Source organism: Drosophila busckii, chromosome 3R (assembly GCF_011750605.1).
Source record: "Drosophila busckii strain San Diego stock center, stock number 13000-0081.31 chromosome 3R, ASM1175060v1, whole genome shotgun sequence".
NCBI lineage: Eukaryota > Metazoa > Arthropoda > Insecta > Diptera > Drosophilidae > Drosophila > Drosophila busckii.
The window spans coordinates 4,015,263-4,036,225 of NC_046607.1; the positions used below are offsets into that span (position 1 = coordinate 4,015,263).

The following is a 20,963-nucleotide window of genomic DNA, read 5'->3' on the forward strand; positions in this document are numbered from 1 at the left end:
CCGTGGCTTAAAGATTGTTTTATGTGCGCGCGTCAAGTTGCCAGTGCTCGTCAATATCTGACCCGGGGGACAGGTGACCCACTTGCCTGGCAAATGTGCTGTGCTCTGTGCGCTTTATGTAACTAACTTCAAGCGCACATAAATCAAGAACAGACACACACACACACCACAGAGAGAGACTTGGCTTGTTTACATATGCAGCACAAATAAATCAAAGGCGACCCCCTGCCAAATGAGTCTTCACATAAGTATGTACATGAAGATTTCGCTTGTTAACATTAATAATAACTTGTAATTTGCAGCTGCTTTTGGTGCCCATAGGGCTGCGCCACAGCAGAAGCAAAGAAGTAGAAGTAAAAAACTAATTACAACATTTTTCACATATGTAAACATTTATGCATAATATAAAGCCAGCATAATGTAAGCAACAACAACAAAAATAAAACTCACTTTGAAGATCTTCCGCATGAGCTGCGTATATCTTGGTGTCTGTCTTACTGTTGTTAATTTTTATTCATTAAGCTTGAAAATAGCCAAGTTAAATGTTTGGCTGCGCCACAAATTTAATTAAACATTTATCAAATTTATAGCCCGACACGCAATGCGAACGCACTGTTGACATTTGAAATTGTAAGCCTTGGCTTATTGTGAACTCGGTCAAACAGAAAACTCCAAATTGTGAATTGAGACGAATCTCTTGCCAGTGCCTGCAGTTTAAACGGAAAAATAATAAAAGATAACAAAGACTGGCAATGGACATGTACAACGACTTCTCAGTTGCCTGTTGTAATGTTTTTTTCATTTTATTTTTGTTTTTGTTTGCGGCTTTTTAAATGAAAAATGCACAAAACGAAAAAATGGGTAAAAAAAAAGGCCAAAGCACACTGTGTCGTACTTCTTACAGTTTTGTATGTGAGTTGCTGTTGGCATCTCTCAGTGAGACTTGTGGCCCAGCACTTGAACTGCACTTGAGTGCTTTAAATATTTTTTAAAGCTGCCAGGCGCTAAAGTTGAAACGAATAGCGTATGCTCTGCTTGATCAACGAGGCTTATTAATTGACAGCTCAAGCTTTTGTGTGCTTATGTGTGAGTGTGTGGCCGCTGCTAACAATAGCCGTGAGTAAACAAAAAAATTCTTTTTTATTATGTGTCAGGACTTTGCCTTCTTAACTGGTTATTCCACTTGCACTTGTTTTCTTTTTACAGCTGTAACTCTTTTTGTGTTGTTTTGTTCCTTTCTTGCTTTTTTTTTTGGCAATTTGGGTTACATTGGCTGCTGTCTGGCAAAATTATCAGGCACTTATATTCACGCTTAATTGGCATTTTTTATGAAACTCGAGCGTGCTGAAAGCAAAACCAAATGACAACAACAATACATAAAAGATATTCGTGCTCCTGAATTCCTGTTGTTTGGGCCGCAGCGGTCAACGGCAATGACACTCGGCACTCAGAAATCAAAAGGAAAAATCAATTTAATGAGCAAAACATGTAATAAATTACACACAGACAGACAGACAGACAGACAGTCGGACAGCTAGACAGACAGTGAGTCTTTTTATTTTTATTTCTCGCTGTTTGCTTTGCCATAATTTTTATATTTTTTGCATTAAATTAGGTCAGAAATTTTTTGTTTTGGTATCCTAATAGAATTTCTGGTTGGAAACCGCGTGTGGCAGTGCGGAATTATTTAAATTTGATTATTATAATTTTCTCTTAATCGTCCAATGACGTCAAAGAGTTAATTTAAAAATGTTGCTAAAATTGCAAACCGGTTTATTTTATTTGCGATTTAACCTTTTGTTTATTGTTTTTTAACCTCAGCGCCGCGCTTGTGTTCTTGCTGATGTTTTTTTTTTCTTTAATTATTTATATATTTATATATTATATTCTTGATAAACATTATGCATGTTTAAGTTTGTTTTCTGTGTGTTTCTTTATATTTTCAGCAATATGTGGCAGACGGCACCTTAAGCTGGATTTAGCAAACCACTAAGCTGATAAAACGTAAGTTTGTCAGGTATTTAAATACTTGCTTAGTCCAATTTATTTGACATAAATAAGCAGGGCCAAGAGCAGCCATAGTTTATGCTATCTAAATGATTGATGAGCCGGAGCTCTTTAAACTAGTTGACCTACGTGGGGGTGTGTTTGCTGTTGCGCTAGCGCTCTAGAAATATTTTTCAAAAAAGGTTTTTAAAATGCAAATTTCAATTTTTTTTTTTTTGGACACGCCACAAACCCGTATAGATTAATTAATTTAATGCGTGCCGGCACTTTGTCTGATATATGTTTTCTTTTTCGTTATTTTGTTTTAGACTAATTTTGAATTTATATTTTAACTAAATCGAAGCCCACCGACTGTGCTGAAAACAAGTTTCACTACGAAAATGCGACTCTTAATCATAGATGAGAAATCTGCGTGTGTTTGTCTGTGTGTTGCATCATTGACAAATTGCTAGACAAAAGGCAGCTTTAACTAAAAGCCCAAACCTGTGATAAATGACTTTTGAAACTGACATGGATTATAGCTGTGCGTACAACTGTTAAAGAGTCAACACATTTGATGTGTGTGAGTTTGCTTCCGTCAAGCGATTTGCTGAATGAAAAACAAAACAACAACAAAATAGACAGCATTAGTTAAACGAAAAATAAAATAAAAAAATAAATGAATGAGCATATTTAGTGGCACTCAAAGTTTTTGTGTGAGTGTGTGTGTGTGTGTGTTTGCACCTGCTTGCGCCTCATCGATGGCTCCATAAATTTTTACATGTTGTACATAAAAATTTGTCACATAAATTACAATTTAGTCTGGCTGCCACTTGTTGCACACACACACACACACACACACACACACACTTAGGCAGCGAGTGGCGCGACCGACACGACCCTAATTGCCTTTGAGTGTTGTAGCGCTGCTGTCGCGCATTAATTGTGCGTACAACTGCCACTGCAACAAGTCAATTTGCATGGCCGAGGATGTTGCATGCACCGTTAGAGTTAGTTGCGCATTCTAAGCAATTAGTTGGCCTGGCAATTCAATTGGCAGTCGTACAAATTTTTTTAGAAAATGGAGCGCGCGCATAAATGTCAGCTTCGATTTAGCGTATGCAATTAAAAGTACATAAAAGCGACAGACGAGGACATTTGTCCGACAGTTAGCAGCAGCTGCAGCAGCATCAATTTTATTTACAGCTTAATCTGCTTTAGTGCCTGCCTGGCCTGCCGGCCTGGCTGCCTGGCTGCCTCGCCAGGCCAAGATGAATGACTCGTCAGTGTGTGGCGATAGGCTAACTGCGATTAAGCGCCTCGGGTAGAAAGTAATGCGAGCGACTTTCTTTTTGGCCAAACATGACACCAGCTATGCCAATAAAACACCGCAGCAATAAAATTCGCTTAAAAGGCTTATTAATCAAAAAAAAACACAGTATACTGCCAAGCAAAAAATAAAGAAACCGAAAGCTCGGATCAAGCTATCAGATTTTATCAAACTAATGCAGACTGTATAGCGTTAACGTTGGCTCATTCATTAATATTATATATATTTTGTTGGCTCATTGTAGCTATTGTTTAAGCTTTTTGTGAGTGAGACGAGCCGAATAACTATGAAATTACTTTTTGCCTCTTTTCTTTCTGTTGTTTTCCTTAAGTTTTTATTTGATTAACGCTTTATGGAAATTAACGTATCGATTTGCATTTGGCACGAGCTGCGCGTTTCATAATTAAACTGCGCGCTTAACTGGAAAAGTTGCGGTCCCAAGCTACCGCAAAACAAGAGAGAAACACAACAAAAAATAAACAAACCCATTATGCAAGCAGCCATTTGTAGCTAATATGGCCAAAGATGCAAGCGCCGCAACAACAAAAATTACAAATAAAAAAAAAACTATAAACAATAAGCACAAAACTCATATTCGAAATTTGATCGCTGCTGTTGTTGGTGTTGTTGCTGCGCAGCTATTGGCCCAACAAATGTTGGCTCATTAGCATGTTTGGCACACGCCCCAATAGGCCGAGCTTTTAGCCAACGCTAGCTGATAATAGGCCACAATGTTAGCTGCGCAGTGAAACTACAAGCGCGATTAAGTTATCTCGCTGGGGCATTTGGTAACGAAGCTTGGGCTTGGGTGCTGCTTGTGGTGGTTGCTGTGTGGTTATGGCTGCGGTTGTGTGGTGCACTACTTTGGCAATAAATCAAAATTATTATCCACAAACATTTGACTTTTTAAGGCAACGCATGCATGCACTGGATTGCAGCCATTTATGGCGAGTGCGGGCAACGCTTTGGTTCCTGGTTTGGAATCCGTTAGTATTAGCATTGACCAAACGGCCTTTGAAAGAATGCCACATAGTCATTGAGTTGACTGCGCTGCGCTGCTGAGCGAAACAGTGGCGCTGTGAGCGTTATCGCTCGAACGCAATCTACAGACTCTCGACCAGACTCAGACTCCCGACAACAACACACACCGACTTCACATTTGAATATGACGCACGAGTGCGCCGCATGGCCAACTAGGGTGTGTGTGTGTGTGTGTGTGTATTAGCCGGCTGGCCAACTGGGACTGGGACTGGGACTGCCGTCGGCTACAGTTCAGTTTTGACTTGTAGGGGCAATGCTTGATATTCGCTTCGCGATAAGAAATTTATAGTTTCGGTTTAAAAGACATTAGAGTGTAATATATTTTGAGTCAAGTATCTGCGAGCGACTTTTAGTATTGTTATTGTTGTCGTTGTTGCTAAGGCTAGTTGGCCTTAGGTGGGTGTGTGCAAAAACCTAAGCATATGCAAATATTTGCATGTGCTGCAGTACAAAAGACTTAGGCAACGAACTTGCTCGAGTCAAGTCATCGGCCTGACATCAAGTTATGCCGCTAATGCTACACAAGCAATCGTTATAGGGTTTCAGCAGCAATGGTATGCCATAAAAATCCAGCACAAGCAATTAATATGCAAAACTACTTAGCATACAAATATATATTTATAGCTGGTATAGCTAACAATTGCCATAGACTTATTTATCTAATGCACTCAGCTCAGCCAGTTGAGCTATTTAGCATAGGCAGGCAGCAAGTATTTTAATTTCATGAGCTTGGCATGCAATTCCCACCAAATCAACTGTAATGTAATGTAATTAGTTTGGATTTGTTGTGGTGCAACAAACTGTTGCAAATTCATTTCTATGCAAATTTTCTAGTTGCCTTTATGGTTCTGCGCAGTTTCACTTTCAATTTGCTTTTGGGCTTTTGTCACATTTTTAACAGCAGCAGCAGCAGCAGCAACAGCAGCGCTTTGTCTGCCATTGTCTCATCTACAACTGTTTGTTGTGTTTCTGTGTTGCTGCTTTACTGTTTTCTATTTCTTTTGTTTTGCCGTTGAAAATTTGTGTTTTATATATGGACAAATGCAATTTGTGCAACTGGCAGCCAACAACAAATAGCATCCTTTGCCATAAAGCTCAGACTCTGGTATATTGAAAGTGAAGTCTCTTAGCATATTTGTTGTTGTTGTTGTTGTCACAGTTGCTGTTTTACTTACTACAATTTGCATATTTGCTGGCACAGCTGCATTTCTTCACTTGATGTCGCTGTTGCTACTGCTGTTACTCGTATTGTTGCCCGCCAGCCAGCCAGCCTGCCTGCCAGGCTGTTGTTGCATTAATATTGGCTACAGTCGTGGCTAATATGGCAGCGCAGATGAGTTTCGCCTGCGCTTAGGCTTTGTGCATGTGTTGCCACATTCTGCTGCCATTCAGACGCTTTGTAATTAATGGTTAATTAATTGAAACGAAGTAGCTGACAATCTTAATGATTCGTAATTTGTTATTATGGTAATTTATACAAGCAGCAGCTAAGGCAACTTGGCCCACCAACAGCAGCAGCAGCAGCAGCCAACACCAACACAATGAAGACTTTGTAAATGTTGCTGCCGCTGCTTGTCTTGTTAGACATGTGCAAGTACAAATAAAAATTCATTAGCTGCTGCTGCTGCGCTAAGCTTTGGCCAACTTTGACGACAGCGACAATTGTCTAATTGCAGTCACGAGCAATTTATGTTGTTTAGTCTGAGCATGAGCTATATAAGCAGCAGCGGCAGCAGCAGACGCCCACAGTTTTGTAGGCTAAAAGCCAATACGAAGCAATAAATTGCAAACAAAATAATGTCAGTTGCTCTAAGAAATGTTGCTGGCGCACTTTTCAGGAAGATGTGCACAACCAGCAAAGCACACAACAAACAAAGCAAGAAATTTGCATCTTGACGAATTTAATGATGATGATGCAAAGACGCCACAAACATTTTGATCAAGCCAAAGACGCAGCTGCTTGAGAGTCAGCCAGACTGCCAGACAGCCTGGATAGCTGGCTGGCTGGCTGGTTGGCTGCCTGCAGACAAAACACACGATGTTGCCATGAAATGCTTTTTTGGTATGTGGGAGTGTTGCTGTTGCTGCTGCCACAAAATTTATGAAGATGCCTTTTGGGTGGCATTGCAGAATATTTGACGTTGCTGTCTCATGTCAAGTGTTGTGTTGTCTGTGTGTGTGTGTGTGTGTGTGCTTGATAGGCAAGTGAAAATATTTTCATTGCACTTTGACATGACAGCAAACAAATTGCTAAATACACACACACACACACACACACACACACACACATACACATGCACACACCTAGCTAAGCTAAATGTGCATTTAAATGTCTTTAATATATGACAGCCTTGTCAGCTTTATAGCTGGGCTAGGCGCCCACCCTTTTGTCTAACATTTTATTATTATTTTTCTTAATGCTGATTAGCCAGAATTCCAGGCATTAGTGGCTCTGACCTGCTCTTTTGTTTGGCTGCCAAGTGGCGCCTGCAGCGATCACGTCACAGACACACCAAACACCAGCAACCAAGCAACCACCAACAGCAACAGCAACAATAGACAGCTCTTGGCTTGGCTTTATGCTTAATAGTTTGCCTGCAATTGTTTTGGCCATAGACTCACGATTTTGTTTCAATGTCTGCGCAGCTTGTTGGCTAAAATCAATAAAGTTATCAATGCTTGCGCGCCTTGTTTTTCGCTTAGCAGAGGCGTCGCAAGCGTTCAAGCGCTCATTATTGCGCATATATCGCGTATGTGCTTAGCTCTATATTTAATTGTGATTGCAACTTATCAGCCGCTGATGGACTGCTGGACTGGCTGGCAGTCAAAATAAAGTTATTGGCCAGACAGCTGTCAAAAATTTGCCTGACTTGCGTGCACGCCCACCCAAAATTCGCAATTAACATGTCACGTTTCGGGGCATTTTGAATGCAGTTCTCATTATTATGTCGCCAGTCAAAAGCAATTGAAAGTAAGGCACAACTTCGTGCGCTACCGTTTTGCAATAATGTTTTTTAGAATAGTTAACAGCAAGAACAACAACAAATTAACTTGTTAAAATGCAAATTTCGGGGCTGCGGGCAGACTGATTTGCTTTAAAGACTTTGGTTGGCTTGGCATTGAGACAATTTATTGATTTTGATAAATGTGCTGAACGCTTGTTAAAGCCACGAACTTTTTTGAAGGGTTGGGCTATGCTTTGTGCTTTGTGTGTAGTGCACACTGGCTTAATTAACACATTAATCAATGCTGGCAACAAAGCGAGTTCAAATTGTGGCTGCTGTGAAAGCAACGGCAGCAGCAGCAGTCCCGGTTTTCTCTTGGGTAGTGTGGGCTGCCCAGATGGACATGTTCTGATACAAGTTTCATAGCAAATTCGAAATTTATTATGGCATGTTGCATGCCACAACGACCAACATCACTCACTGGCAGCAGCAGCAGCAAGCAGCACCCACAAACAAGGCCAGCAGCAACAGCAAGCGCATTTGCTTGGCCTTATTTGGTGTGCCAGTGTTTATGCAGATTTTTGTTGCACGCTGTGTGTCTGTGTGTGTTTGTGTGTATCTGTGTGTGTGGGCGACACTTTCTACTTGCTGCCATGTGAAATTAGCATTTAATCAAGTCGATTTTTAACTACAAGTGCAAGCATATATTTTGACAATGATCAAACTAACTAAGATGTTGCAGGCAACTCAAGTAGCAACCACAATTGCAATTGGCAGTTGACAACAGCTAGAGACAACGGGCCAATCAGCAATGGCAACAGAGCAAAGCGCAGTTGCTTTTAAGGCTTTTTGTCATTAATCAAATCGAATTGAAATGCGCCGCATGTACATCACACAACAAACACTTGTTGTTGTTGCTGTTTTAGTTGCTGTTGCTGTTGCTGTTGCAGCAGCGCCCATTTCGGTATTTGCCATTTTTGCGCATTTTAATCATGCTTGTCTCGCCTCAAGTTATTTGGTTGCTTTTTTATACTGACCATGCCAAAAGATTGCTGCATACTGATAAACCAATGCCGACGCGTTCGCGACTTCTTCGCTGCTGCTGCTGCTGCTACCACCAACGCCGCAGCCAACCAAAGCCAGCGAACAGTGTTTGAAATGATTTATACATCTTGATGCGATTTGCTTTGTAACACAAGCCAATAAAAACGTTGATTTTGATTGACAATGCCAGTCCAAGTTTTTTGAGATGCTGCACGTTGATTACTTCATTAGCCAAGCCTCCATTTGGGAAAGTCGTTGTGGCAACCACCACCAACTGTGGCAAGTTCATTTGATTCAATTATGCATTTGCATGCAATTGAAACATAACTAATGTTCAACAGTTGCTGCTGCTGCTGCTGCCACTTGGTCTGGTCAGCAGTCCACACCCGCCAACGAAAATAAAAAATGCTCATAACGCTAACGATGTTGGCATAAAAAATTGCACTTACCACTCAAGCATGTTACGCTTATTAAACAATAAAGTTTGCAATCAATTTAGGCATTTCGCAAAAAGAAGAAGCAAAAAAAAATCAATAAATATTCTAAGCAAACTACTGCGCTGATTGCGTTTTCTCTGCGCTACAATTGTTGAATTATTTTAATTGATAGCGTAACTGGTTTCTGGCTCAAAACGGCATTTGCACGCATTTTGCGTCGGCCTATTACCAATTGGTAATTGAAACTTGTTAGTGAAGACATTAAAAAATCGTTTTGCGCGCTATGTAGGTTAAAAATGCGTGGAAAAATCGTGAAAACATTGCATATAACAAAGAAAGAAAATGCGTACGCAAGAAAGAAACAAACTGCAGCAGAAGCGCCAAAGCGTGTGATTTTTAAAATATACTTATATACGACTGGGCCTGCTGTTGTGTAACCGCAGCATAAAAATTCCTGCACACAAACTAATCTCAAAGCTGAAAAGAAAACTGGCTATGGCGGCAACTTTTGACTACCGTGTTGCAGTTTTCCACAGACACTGGGACCGTCGGACGTTGTCTGCGTTGACGCCTGCGCGAGTGGGGACTAAAGATGGCAGACCAATGCAAATGCTAATCATGCTTGGCCATGGCTCAGGCGCAGACCAAAGAAATTGCGCCGAACATTTCATCATTTTACATTTTGGCACACACAATAAATTTTGCCAGCAATTTGCATAACAGAGACAAAAGACGAAGCAACCACACAATATACAATATACAAAATGCAAGCACGTCAGCCATACTGCATGTGTAAATAAATATGCCAAAATTTCATTTAATTAAAAAACAAATTATTGGCTCATTTTTATTTATGGCCACTAATCGAAGCCCCCGCTTGACAGCCAAACAAAAAACTATATAAATTAATAAATTGCCAACAACGACAGGCAGGTTACACTATAATAATGAATGTGTTGTGGCCTGGCTGCCAAGCATACATATATGCCTTGTTGTTTGCCTGTGAGTGTAAAACCTATTTTGCTATCATGTTTTTTTAAATGATGCCGCTCGAGGCTGTTTGCATTGGCCAAAATGCGCTAACAATTTCAACGATTACGATTGCGATTGCCCGAAAGAGAAAAAAAAATAAAACGTTGTGCAGACGCTGTCGCTGTCGCTGTTGCTGTTGCTGCTGCTGTCGCTGTAGTGCTGCGACCTGGGCACATGCATCTTCATTTTGCAGCAACTTGCATGTGGCAGATATATGCACGTAGCATGCCACATGATTGGCCGCCAGGCAGCTGATCAGCCAGTTATATATGTACGATTGCACGGCTGACTGACTCGTCGGGCCGTCTGTCTGTTAACTTTCTTTTGGCCAAATCACAATAATCGTGCACAAATTAGTCAATATTTGCGCCCCAAAAGACTGCAATGAAACAAAGGCTTATTATTTTATTTGCATTGCTTTTTTTTGTTGTTGCTTTTTGTAATGTTTATTATTAATTTTACTCTCGCTGCAGTTGCTGTGCATTCTTATTCCTAGCCATTAAAGCATGTATAAAGTAATTTTTAAATTTAAACATCATGATTAACTTAACTACCAAGCGGCAGCAAGCAAGCGGCCTGGCCAACTGTCTGCTAGGCTCGTCGGCAGGCAAATGACTACAAATGATTACGCATTTGGCCAAAAAGCCGCAGAGTTTGGTGAAATTTTCTGTGGCAGCCTTTGCCTTCTATGGCCAGGCCAGGCCAGGCAGATGAACGCGCGATAAGACGCGATGCAGCAGCAGCAGCAGCAGCAACAAGCCACTTGAATTTGAGCTTGGCCTGGCCAATGGCCTGCACTTGTTGTAATTTAAGTTGTTGTTGTTGTTGCTGCTGCTCTAATGTTTCGCTTACCATTTGCCGCACTTAAATGTCTTTGGAGATCAGGTGTTGATGCTGAGATGCCGCAGCCATAGCCTGGCTAGACCTGGATTTTCACATTGCACTTGATTTCTGCGTAGATTGTGGCACTTAAAGAGTTTGCTAGCAGCATTTGAAATATTTATGCGGTATTTTCGCTACGTTTTAGCCCTTATCTAAGCAATGCGCTTGCTCTCAGTGCCGCAGCATGCAAATTTGTTAAGTCATTACCATTTGTGGTTCTCACGCTGCCAGCTAAATAGTTAGCACAACAGCAATGTTTAGCGCGTTGCAGATCAAAATAACTATATACATATAGTAGACCCGCTGTCAGCTCCATTTCACTCTTAGCGGTTCAGTTCATGCAAATGTTGCCCAAAATAAATGACAAAACAAACGCGTCTCGTTCAACGACGTTAGCCAAAGTCCAATTGCGCCTTTTTTTGCGAGATTTACGAGCTGAGCGCGCCAAATGTGTTTACACTTTGTCACCCTTCTGTCAGTTTGATTTATTTATTTGCAGATAGTCCAGCGCAAAAAACAAAATAAAACTGAGTATGCCAAATTAAAATGCAAGTATTGCTGGAATGCAAGTCCACGCTAAGAACACGGACAACGCGTTCGCTGGCATGAGCGCATGAATGAATGAATGAATGATTGACTTATGCAGCCAACTGACAAGTGGGTTTCAAATAAATTATGCGTTTTGTAGCAAACAGTGCGAAAGCAACTGTTTACTAATCAGAGGCGTGGATGTTGTTAGAAAAAAAATAAAAACCAAATAAAAAATAAAGCAAGTTTCTTTAAAAAATTCACACTACTTGTTGCTGTTGTTGTTGTTGTTGCTGTTGATTTGTATGCGAGCTAACTTTAAAATTAAAATGCAACAAACATGTTGCTGACAATTCCAGTTGCAACAACAACATGTTGCTTAAGCAGCTTAGTTTATAAACATTTCCTTAAGCTCGTATATATATAAAACAAAGCTGTTTAATTTAATTTCAATTAAATTATTTATGGAAATTAATCGTATAATAACCAGATAACATTATAATAGAAAAATAATTCAGCAGAGTCTTGGGTTACCCAAAAATTGAAATAAATTTACATAATATTTTTAAGTAGTTAGATTATCTATTTTATTGTAAAAGCTTCAATTAATTTTATAACAATGCCTTAATTTTCTTTACAGTTAACTAAACCAAACAAGCTGTAAATTAATTCGCGTTGCATACAGTTTTTTTTACAAGAAGAAGAAGCGCACAACCAATGATTGGCACCGAAGATATGTCCACATCGACTGGCATGGATATAAGTGAATCCTTTCGTGCCGAGGATCTCTCGAAAACAGATTTTTTTGATTTTGTCACAGCACCAGATATGGGCATTGGCATTGGTGTTGGTGTTGGCGTCGACGTTGGCGTCACACTGCAACAGCAGCATCATCAGCAGCAGCAGCACAGTCACAATCATAATCACAGCCAAGCAACAGCACAAGCATCACTTCAGCGCAGCGCCAGCAACATGACGCATGATTGCAGCGAAGATGTTGCAGCGGGCATAGTGCCCGTCAGCAATCGCAATGGCAACAGCAGCAATGGCGGCGATCCCACGTTACAGGGCTATGAGGTGAGTTCAATAGGCAATTAATTAAAAACTTAAACTATTTATAATCGGCTTGTATGCATTTTTAATTTTGTCTTGGCAGTTTTGGCATCAGGAGAAGGACAACAGTCGCCTGGACTCGAGCTCAATCTTTGAGGATCTCGATCGTTATTGCTGGCAACAGCAGCCAATCACAGCCAGCGCCACGGCCAGCGTGAACGCCAGCAATGTAAATATGCGCAGCAACAATCAGCCCAGTCCCACATCACCCCAGCAGCAGCAACAACAACATCAACACCAACAGCAGCAGCAGCAGCAGCAACAGCAACACCAACAGCAGCAGCCAAATGCCAGCAGCTCTTCAAGTGCAGCGGGCAGCAGCAGCGACACCATCAGCAGCATGGACACAACAGATGGCCAAATCTACACACTGACAGTATTAAATGGCGGCGAGCCTTGGCTGAAGCGCGCCGAAGCGGAACAACTGCCCAGCGCCTTGGATTTGGACAGTCTGCTTGGCAGCTTTCCGGGTTATATCAAATCGGAGTATCCATACGACGACAGCGGCTTCAGCACCGACGGCAAGGATGTCATTAATGTTAATGGCGGTGTTGGTGTTGGTGGTGGCGATGCCAATGGCCTTAGCAACAGTATTTCACAGTCTCAAACGCAGCATGGACAGACGCTACCCTCGCTGGTCACAGCCATTTCGCTAGCAGGCGGCGGCGGTGGAGTCAACGAGCTAGGCCAGCAGCTGGCGCAGTTTCAGAACAACAACAACGACTGGCACATGGCCGATCACAATGCGGAGGCGGAACAGAATACAGCCGAGTCCTTGCTGCGCAGCGCGCTGCAGGGCAAAGGCTATGCGAAGGGTCTGCATATGCAGAATGGGCTGGCACTGCCTGTGGTCAAAGACGACGATATGCGTCGACTGCTCTTCACGCCCGACGACGCAGCCGATGCGCTGGGCTTTGCGGACTCCACGCTGAGCACAGCGCAAATGTTCGAGGATGCCCAAAGCATGGGCCATGTGGGCGCGGGCACGCATATGGCTACAGCCAATCATGGGCAGCATGGCGCCGCCAATGCTAGCATTATAGTGGATGATATGTTCCTGTCGCTGGAGAACGCCTTTAGCGATGACTTTGAGAAAATCAAGCGCATTGCCAATGAGGTGCAGCAATATTGCAGCACGCCCACGCCAGGCGAGTACAACAGCAACGATGTGCTCATGCAAATCTCACCGAATGCCGTAGCAACAGCAGCAGCAAGCACAACAACAGCGCAGCTGCAGCCACTGGCCAATGCACAGCAGCAGCAGCAGCAGCAACAGCAGCAAGCGCCGCAGCCACCGCCGCAGCCACTCAAGCCAGAGGTGTCCACTTCTACAGCCACAGCGCAGGTGCGTCTGGGTGGCGTTAGCAAGCCCAAAAAGCAATACAAGCGCAGCAACAGCAGCGCCAACAACAACAACAATAACAATCCCAGTGTAGTGAACAACAACAGCAGCAGCACTGCTTTGGGCGTTGTAGCTCTAGGCAGCGGTGGCAGCAGCAGCTCCAGCGGCAGCGCCAGTAGCAGCAGCAACAGTCCGCCCGCCAACTGCAACAACAGTGCCAGCTCCAACAGCAGCAGCGGCGGCGGCAGCGGCAGCGGCGCACAACGCAAAGAGCGCTCACTACACTACTGCTCCATATGCTCCAAAGGCTTCAAGGATAAGTACTCCGTCAATGTGCACATACGCACGCACACCGGCGAGAAACCCTTTGCATGCTCACTCTGCGGCAAAAGCTTTCGCCAAAAGGCACATCTGGCCAAACACTACCAAACGCACATGACGCAAAAGAACAATGGCAATCTCATCAAAGGCAATGCAGCCAAGCATCAACGCGGCGGCGGCGCCACAGCAGCCACAAGCGCTGCAAATGTGAGCAGCACTATGGTGCAGCAGCAGCGACAACTCAGCGTTGTGCCCACTGTTGCAAGTGCAAGCTTGATGAGCGCCAGCGTCGTGCTCAATGGACCAAATACGCCCACGGCGGTGCTGCCGCCCGCCAATGGGCTGCTAGCGAATCGGTAGTACCCTTAATTATATAATACACTCAAAAAAAATATCAAACTACTATTTCTTGTTCCTTACTTGATGATGATGCAAAAGCAAAAGAACTACTTAAGCAAGCTCTTGCCAAAAAGAGTGCTCTCCTTTCAATTGATGAATTCCTATACTCAGCTTTCTGTGCAATTCCTATATCACAAACAAAAACAAAAGAAACTCATAAATTTATTTTAACTGCACTCCAAACGCAATACTCAAAACTTATTAATTATTATTATTACACACACACACACACAAATTAATTATAAATGTGCCAAATTGAAAACAAAATAACTTTTAATTGCAAACTATATATTAATATGTTACTTATATAATATAATGCAAACAAGTTGAAATGAAGCTAATACGAGTGGTGATAACAAAATGAGGCCAAACGCTTCCTTAATTGCGCTAAGAAACAAACAAAAAAATCTTTAAACTCAACCACACACGCTCATTTAATCTCAAACTCAAACTCAACTTTATGTAAAAATTTATATACTATTAAATTCGCTTTTAAACAAATAAATGTTTCCTGTATGTTAAAAGTATTTTGTTTACTATGTTTTTTTTTCGTTAGTTGAGTTGCTATAAACACATTTTCCATGTATATATAATACGTAATTTAAGCAAATACAATTTGTTAAATTCTATTTGGACTACCTTGAGTAACATTTGCCACTTGCCATTAATTTATAATGAATCTGAACAAAAACTTTAGCTGCGCTGCTTACTCAACAATCAAATATGTACTATAAAAAAATGTAAGCAATTTAAATTTAAGCTACAATTGTAAGTTAAACAAATTGAAATTAATGCTAATGCGCGTACATGTTAATTAAACTGCCAATTATTTTGTGATAGTTTTTAAATACTTTTTATATAAATAATTACTATTTTTTGGTGTTTGGTTTTGGTTTGTTATTAACTGCGAACTTTGCAATCTACATATACTATATATTTCACTTATTTATTATTGTATTTTTAGCCAGTATGTGTACATAGCAAAGATACTCCGATTTATATAGTTTGCTAAGCTTTTGTTTATATACCTACTACACACTGCTACAAAATTAAGCGCCAGCACATTGAGTTAATTTAGTTAAATGTTTTGTTAGTTATTATTTATGCACGCACACAGAAACTACAACTAAAATACAAAAAAGAAAACGCAGCTACGCAGCACATTAGCAATTAAGCTATTGCATTAAATGTAAGCATTAAAATTAAACAACAACAAAAATACGAAAATAAAAACGTTTTATTGACAATTAAATGAAATTCATCACACAAACTGTACATAATTCAAGGCCAAAAAGAAAACTCTGTGGCTAAGCTTGTGTTAATTAGTTTGACCACAGATCGCCGCACATAAATAATTTTCCCCAATAAAGGCAAGCGCCATCACACGAAAGCGCATGCAGCTGCCGCATGTCAACAAGCTCGGCAACATTATACAGGCGGCGGCACTTGTCAGTCAAAATCAAAGTGTGTGCAAGCTACTGCCTGCATTAACAGCATCATCAGCAGCAGCAGCAGCAGCAGCAGCCGCAGCAGCGTCGGCACGCATGCTGGAGTAGCGCCAACTGTGCCTGCCACAGCCATCAAAGCAGATTAGAGAAAATCCAGCGAAACAGTTCAGCTGCAGCTGCTGCTGCTGCTACTAACTTGTTGCCGCAGTGAGCGGCAGCAAGTCATTTGGCGATCGAAACATGTCGATTAGGGAATTTCAAGAGGCGCCAGCTAACGGCTTGCAGCTGGCTGGCTCACTTGGCTAGCTGGCAACTGGCAGCAGGTAAGCATCTTAATTGCATTTGATGAACTTTGAGCTGGACGTCAAAGCGCGCACAGCTAACTGAATATTTGCACAGCAGATACTACAGTACAGTAAGCCATCTGTACAAGCAACAAAACTGAAAGTAAGCTGAAGCTTCAGCCCAACTATAAGCATCTAAGCAAAGATGCATTACAATTTTTTTTGGGAAAAATGTGGGATAAATTCAGATTAATGAGTGCTATGACTTTCTAATATAAACAATGCAGTATACCTATTCGGATTGTATTGTTGACTTTGAAATGCTCTAACTGAACGTAATCAACTCACATTTGTTTGTCCTTTAACATTTTAGTTTGATTTGCTCAACTTATGAATAAAATATGAAACATTTAGGACAAAAGTTGAAGATCTTCAAACTTACAGAATCTGTTGCGTCAGATTAAATAGCTCCATTTATTTCTTTGCAATATATACTACAGCGATTGCTTATATAGTGTGTTCACTGTATATATTTTATTAAATCGAGTGAAATTCACTTGCGTCGCTGCTTGCAACATCGCCGCTGCAAACAGCTTGTGCTCAGCTCCAACAGCAGCACAGTGGAACTTAATAATATCATAACGGCATAGCCATACCATATATACTTCAAATCATCCAGCTGCATGGCACGAAATTCGCGGCGTGTGCTCAAATCCTGAAAACTCAATTCGCCTGCCGCCACCTGTTCGCTGAAGCCGCTCTTCGTCCAGTGGGAGGTGAGGCCACGCTCGGCCAGCACCAATATGAGGCTATATAGAGACTCCATATAAATGGAATTTTCATGCACCACAAAGCAGAGTGGAACGTTGTTAAAAAAACAAAAGTCTGCACGCATGAAGAACAGCGGTTTGCTGAATATTTTCTGCTGTTCATTGACCACCACCCACTTGGTGGTGGGCATCATGTAGCCATATTTGGTATTAAAAGAATCACGCATGCTTATGTAACGGCCAAAGTCGGGCTCGACCAAAAACATGGGCGCATACTTGCGATACTCGACCAGACGACCCAGCAGCTCCATATACTCTGGCTGCCAGGCTATAACCTGCAGCTTGGAGGCCAGCACATCGTCAAAGCTGCGATAGAGCGACTCTTTGGGCACGCTGGTGACAAAGGCAGAGAAGTAGGAGTTATACCAGGCGGTGAGCAGAAAGCCCAGCAAACAAATTTGCACATAGACCATGCGTATGACAATGGGAGCGCGAAAAACTTGATTGAATGGTTGGCCCAAAATGCCGCGCAAGCAATTGTTATGCACAAGGAACTCATGCCAGTGCACAGCATAGCCATGACTACGCAGGCTCCAGGTCAAGCTGACTGAGAGCAGCAGCAGCAGCGCCAGCGTTAGCAGCAGCGTTTCGAGCTCAAAGACTTTGAGATAATATTGCGCGGGTGGCACATCCGGCTCGACAGGCAGCACTAGACACCAGTGCATTAACTCGTAGGGATAGCTAAAGCCAAACACCGGTATGGTAGGATAGGTAATGGCCATGGATATATCCGCGCTGCCATTGCGCACCGCCTTGACCAGCTCCGTGGAAGGCTGAAATTCGTTGGGCTTGGCTGGAAACTTTTGTCGCAACTTGCAATTGTAGCGTTGGGCAAAGGCATCCATAAAGTGTCCCAAGGTGCCGCGATAGACAATACTGCCATGCTTATCATAATAGGCTATCAGCCGTGGTGTGGAGCCACCCAGCACTATGTTGAGCTCAAAGCCTTGCAGATTGTTCAGGCGATCAACAAAGATGCGCGCCTGCTGCTCATAGTTGCGTGTGAGCAGCTTGAAGCTGGGAAATGCTGTATAGCTGTAATACACTTGAGTTTGCTGCACCGCGCAAGATGCAACAATAAATAAATATTTGAATTTAATTTATAAGCATACAGCACGCACCTCAAAGTTCTCATAGAGCGCCAGCACATTGAGCAGCCGCGACTGCCAGCAAAGCAAAAATAGTTTGCCCAAATAATTCTCATCCACTGCAGCTGCAGTTTGTTGCTGCAGCAGCAAGACAACGCGCGTGGTTGTCATGAGTCGCAGATTAGCCACCAAAGCCTTGAGCAGTGCAGCCTGCTGCTCCAGCGTTGCATTTGCCATATAGAGCAGCGTAATTAGTTGATTGCTTTGTTGCCTATATAGAAAGTAAGTCACGCGCTCATCCAGTTGCATCACTGGCGTCTGCAGCGACGTCATTAGGCCTTGCAGCAAGCCTGGCTCTGGCTTTGACTCTGCTATGCTATCATTTTGAGCTTTCATTAGCAGCACACAATTGTAATTATCCTGCGCCTTGATATGCCCCAGCAGCTCAAGCAGCGTTACACACTCAGCGACAAATGCTAAGCAAGTGGCAAGCAAGTAGCACAAGCAAATCCTTCTAACAAACATGTTGACTATTGAAACACAACTCGCTGACACTGATTGATGCGGCTGCACTTTTAAAGGGTTCGCCAACCAACTCCCCAATGCACACTTCGCATTAACGTTGTTAACAAGCAAGCAAACACAACCCAAGGGCTTACATAGCTACAGCACAATAATTAAGCAGCGCCGCATTAATTGATTTGGTCTAGTCCAAGTGCATTGCCACATCACGACAATTAACAATTAGTTCAGTTCAGTGGCAGTTAGCGTCTTGTTAATAGAGCAGCTGCTAGGCCAACTGCTTTTAAATTGTTATTCTAATACGAAATTTAAAAAAAGATCAAACAACACAGCGCCGCTAAAATTAGACGCATTCAACTTTCAAAATACAATTTGCGTCAGCTTTAACTCTTCGCGCTGCTCTTTATACAGAAAATTAATATGGAACATGCGTAAATTGATATATATCTATGATTTCCTTAGCGCGGCGATGCGTTATTTCTTTTTTTATGTATTTAAAATTAGCTTTATATGTTTAACATATTGAATTTAGTTTTATCAAGTTAGCACACAATTTAAATTCAAATAAAACACATACATTTAAGCTAGCAAAAAATTAACTTTGTTTATTATGCATAAATTACTAATTTGCTGTCTTGTTAGTATTTTCTTAGCCTGCCGCGCAGCTGAGCAGCCATATCCAGGTAAGTCTTGAGCAGCATATACATATCAATATACTTATCGCAGCATACTGTAGCTTTATGTAGCCTGATGGCCAATGCAGGTCCTTGTAAGACTCTAATTACAATGTTCGCCTATGATGCAGCTGAAAATAGCTGCAAGGAATTTGATTACAGTGGCTGTGGTGGCAATCCAAATCGCTTTAGATCTTACTATGAATGCGCCTCTACTTGTGTGCATAAAAATGAAAAAAATTAGACTAAAGTGTGTTTATTAAAATGCTTGCAATTGTTACTATTAAACGGCGCCGTAATTGGTGGCGAACGCTGGCAAAATGTCACCATCCTTATATCGTCGATTGTTGCCATAAGCTTCACCCAAGGCGCAGAGATTCTTATAAGTCGTATCGCGTCGTCTGCACAACTTGCCAGGCTTTGGGGCCACCTTGTAAATGGGCTTGTTTTGCAGATTCTCAGTGGCAAAGGTGCAGGATACGTGATATTGTGTGGCATAACCTGTGATAGCTTGCAAGGCACTGCAGCCAACGTGAGTATTGCGATCAGCCATCAGCAGCATGGCACGTCGCATGTTGCTTGGAGAAGAGAAAATCAAATAAGCGTTAGGCTAAGATCGGAAGAAAACAATATAACCCATGCTCACTATTCGAGTCTAACCATAAGCTGATCTATGCTCTTCGCTCCAGTAAAGACTAAATCAATTTACTTGCTATCTCTAGCTTATAGTCCCTGAGATTAAGGCAGACAGACATTCAAATGATCCACGATCAATGAACAAACTTTGACTTATACTTTTGTAAATGCGCTCAACTATTACTTAAAAACCAAAGTGCATATAATTGGTTTTGCTAACTTTCTACTTACGATCTTTTAAAAGTAGGTGTTAAATTCATGAGCAAATCTCTTGTAACAAGTCGCGCCTCCTCCATCCACTCCTCAATTAGCTGCTGTAGAACTTCCTGCAAGGTGCGCGCATTTGGTCGCTCTCCAATGGTTACAGCATCAATAATGCTGCCAATCAAGGTAAACTGTGACGAGGACATGCAAGGACGTGGCTCAATCTGACAAATTCGTATGTCCATCTTAGCAAAGTTCTCCAGCTCATTGGACCACACCATTCTCGCCATGCGACCAGCAGGAAATAAAGTTTTCGTATAACCAGCAGCGACTTTATTTCTAAACGTATTGAAGTGATCCAGCAGCAAAGCTTTAAATGGCCTTAAGGACACCATAGCAGCGTTGGCTGGACATGCTGCACTGAAAGTCTTTGCCATTTGTATATTAAGTAGTTGATTTTTGTTTTATTGTTTTGCTTACCTCTGGACTTAGGCAGGCCAAGTTGTGTGTGCCGCAGTTGGGTAATTTGCAATAAGCATTGTGCTTAGCAGCGACGCTTTGACTGTTGCATATAAACAAAAACCAGGAAATTAATAAAATGTAATGTCGCACTGTGTTTGAGGACATTTTTGTTTGCGTAGAGTGTGCGTTGATTAATGCAAAGCTTGGAATAAATACTTGGCTTTTTATAGTCTCAAGTAAGCAGCAACTAATAAAATTCCCATTAAAATGAAAAACATTTGTATGATTTCAAGAGCTAATAGTTGTATAAACAATAAAACAGAAATACACTTACTTGCAGTAATATGCAACTTTTAGTGTCTTAAATGTAAAATATACTTGGCTAAACTTGATATCAGCGATCAATCAAAGAGAG

General features: G+C 41.8%; 2 protein-coding genes across 2 annotated transcripts; one reads left to right on the forward strand and one right to left on the reverse strand.

The window, feature by feature from the left end:
* The first annotated feature begins 1,946 nt into the window (after window positions 1-1,946).
* Window positions 1,947-14,585, forward strand: LOC108602163 (myb-like protein AA). Its single transcript, XM_017990196.1, has 3 exons — window positions 1,947-2,004; window positions 11,866-12,302; window positions 12,382-14,585. Exons 2-3 carry the CDS (start codon window positions 11,943-11,945, stop codon window positions 14,359-14,361), a joined length of 2,340 nt encoding a protein of 779 aa, XP_017845685.1. The 5' UTR covers window positions 1,947-2,004; window positions 11,866-11,942; the 3' UTR covers window positions 14,362-14,585.
* Window positions 14,586-16,685: 2,100 nt separating this feature from the next.
* LOC108602187 lies at window positions 16,686-20,740 on the reverse strand. Its single transcript, XM_017990232.2, has 5 exons — window positions 20,567-20,740; window positions 20,114-20,514; window positions 19,536-19,824; window positions 18,084-18,512; window positions 16,686-18,017 (listed from the first exon to the last, which is right to left on the reverse strand). Exons 1-5 carry the CDS (start codon window positions 20,711-20,713, stop codon window positions 16,686-16,688), a joined length of 2,598 nt encoding a protein of 865 aa, XP_017845721.2. The 5' UTR covers window positions 20,714-20,740.
* Between the last annotated feature and the right edge of the window lie 223 nt (window positions 20,741-20,963).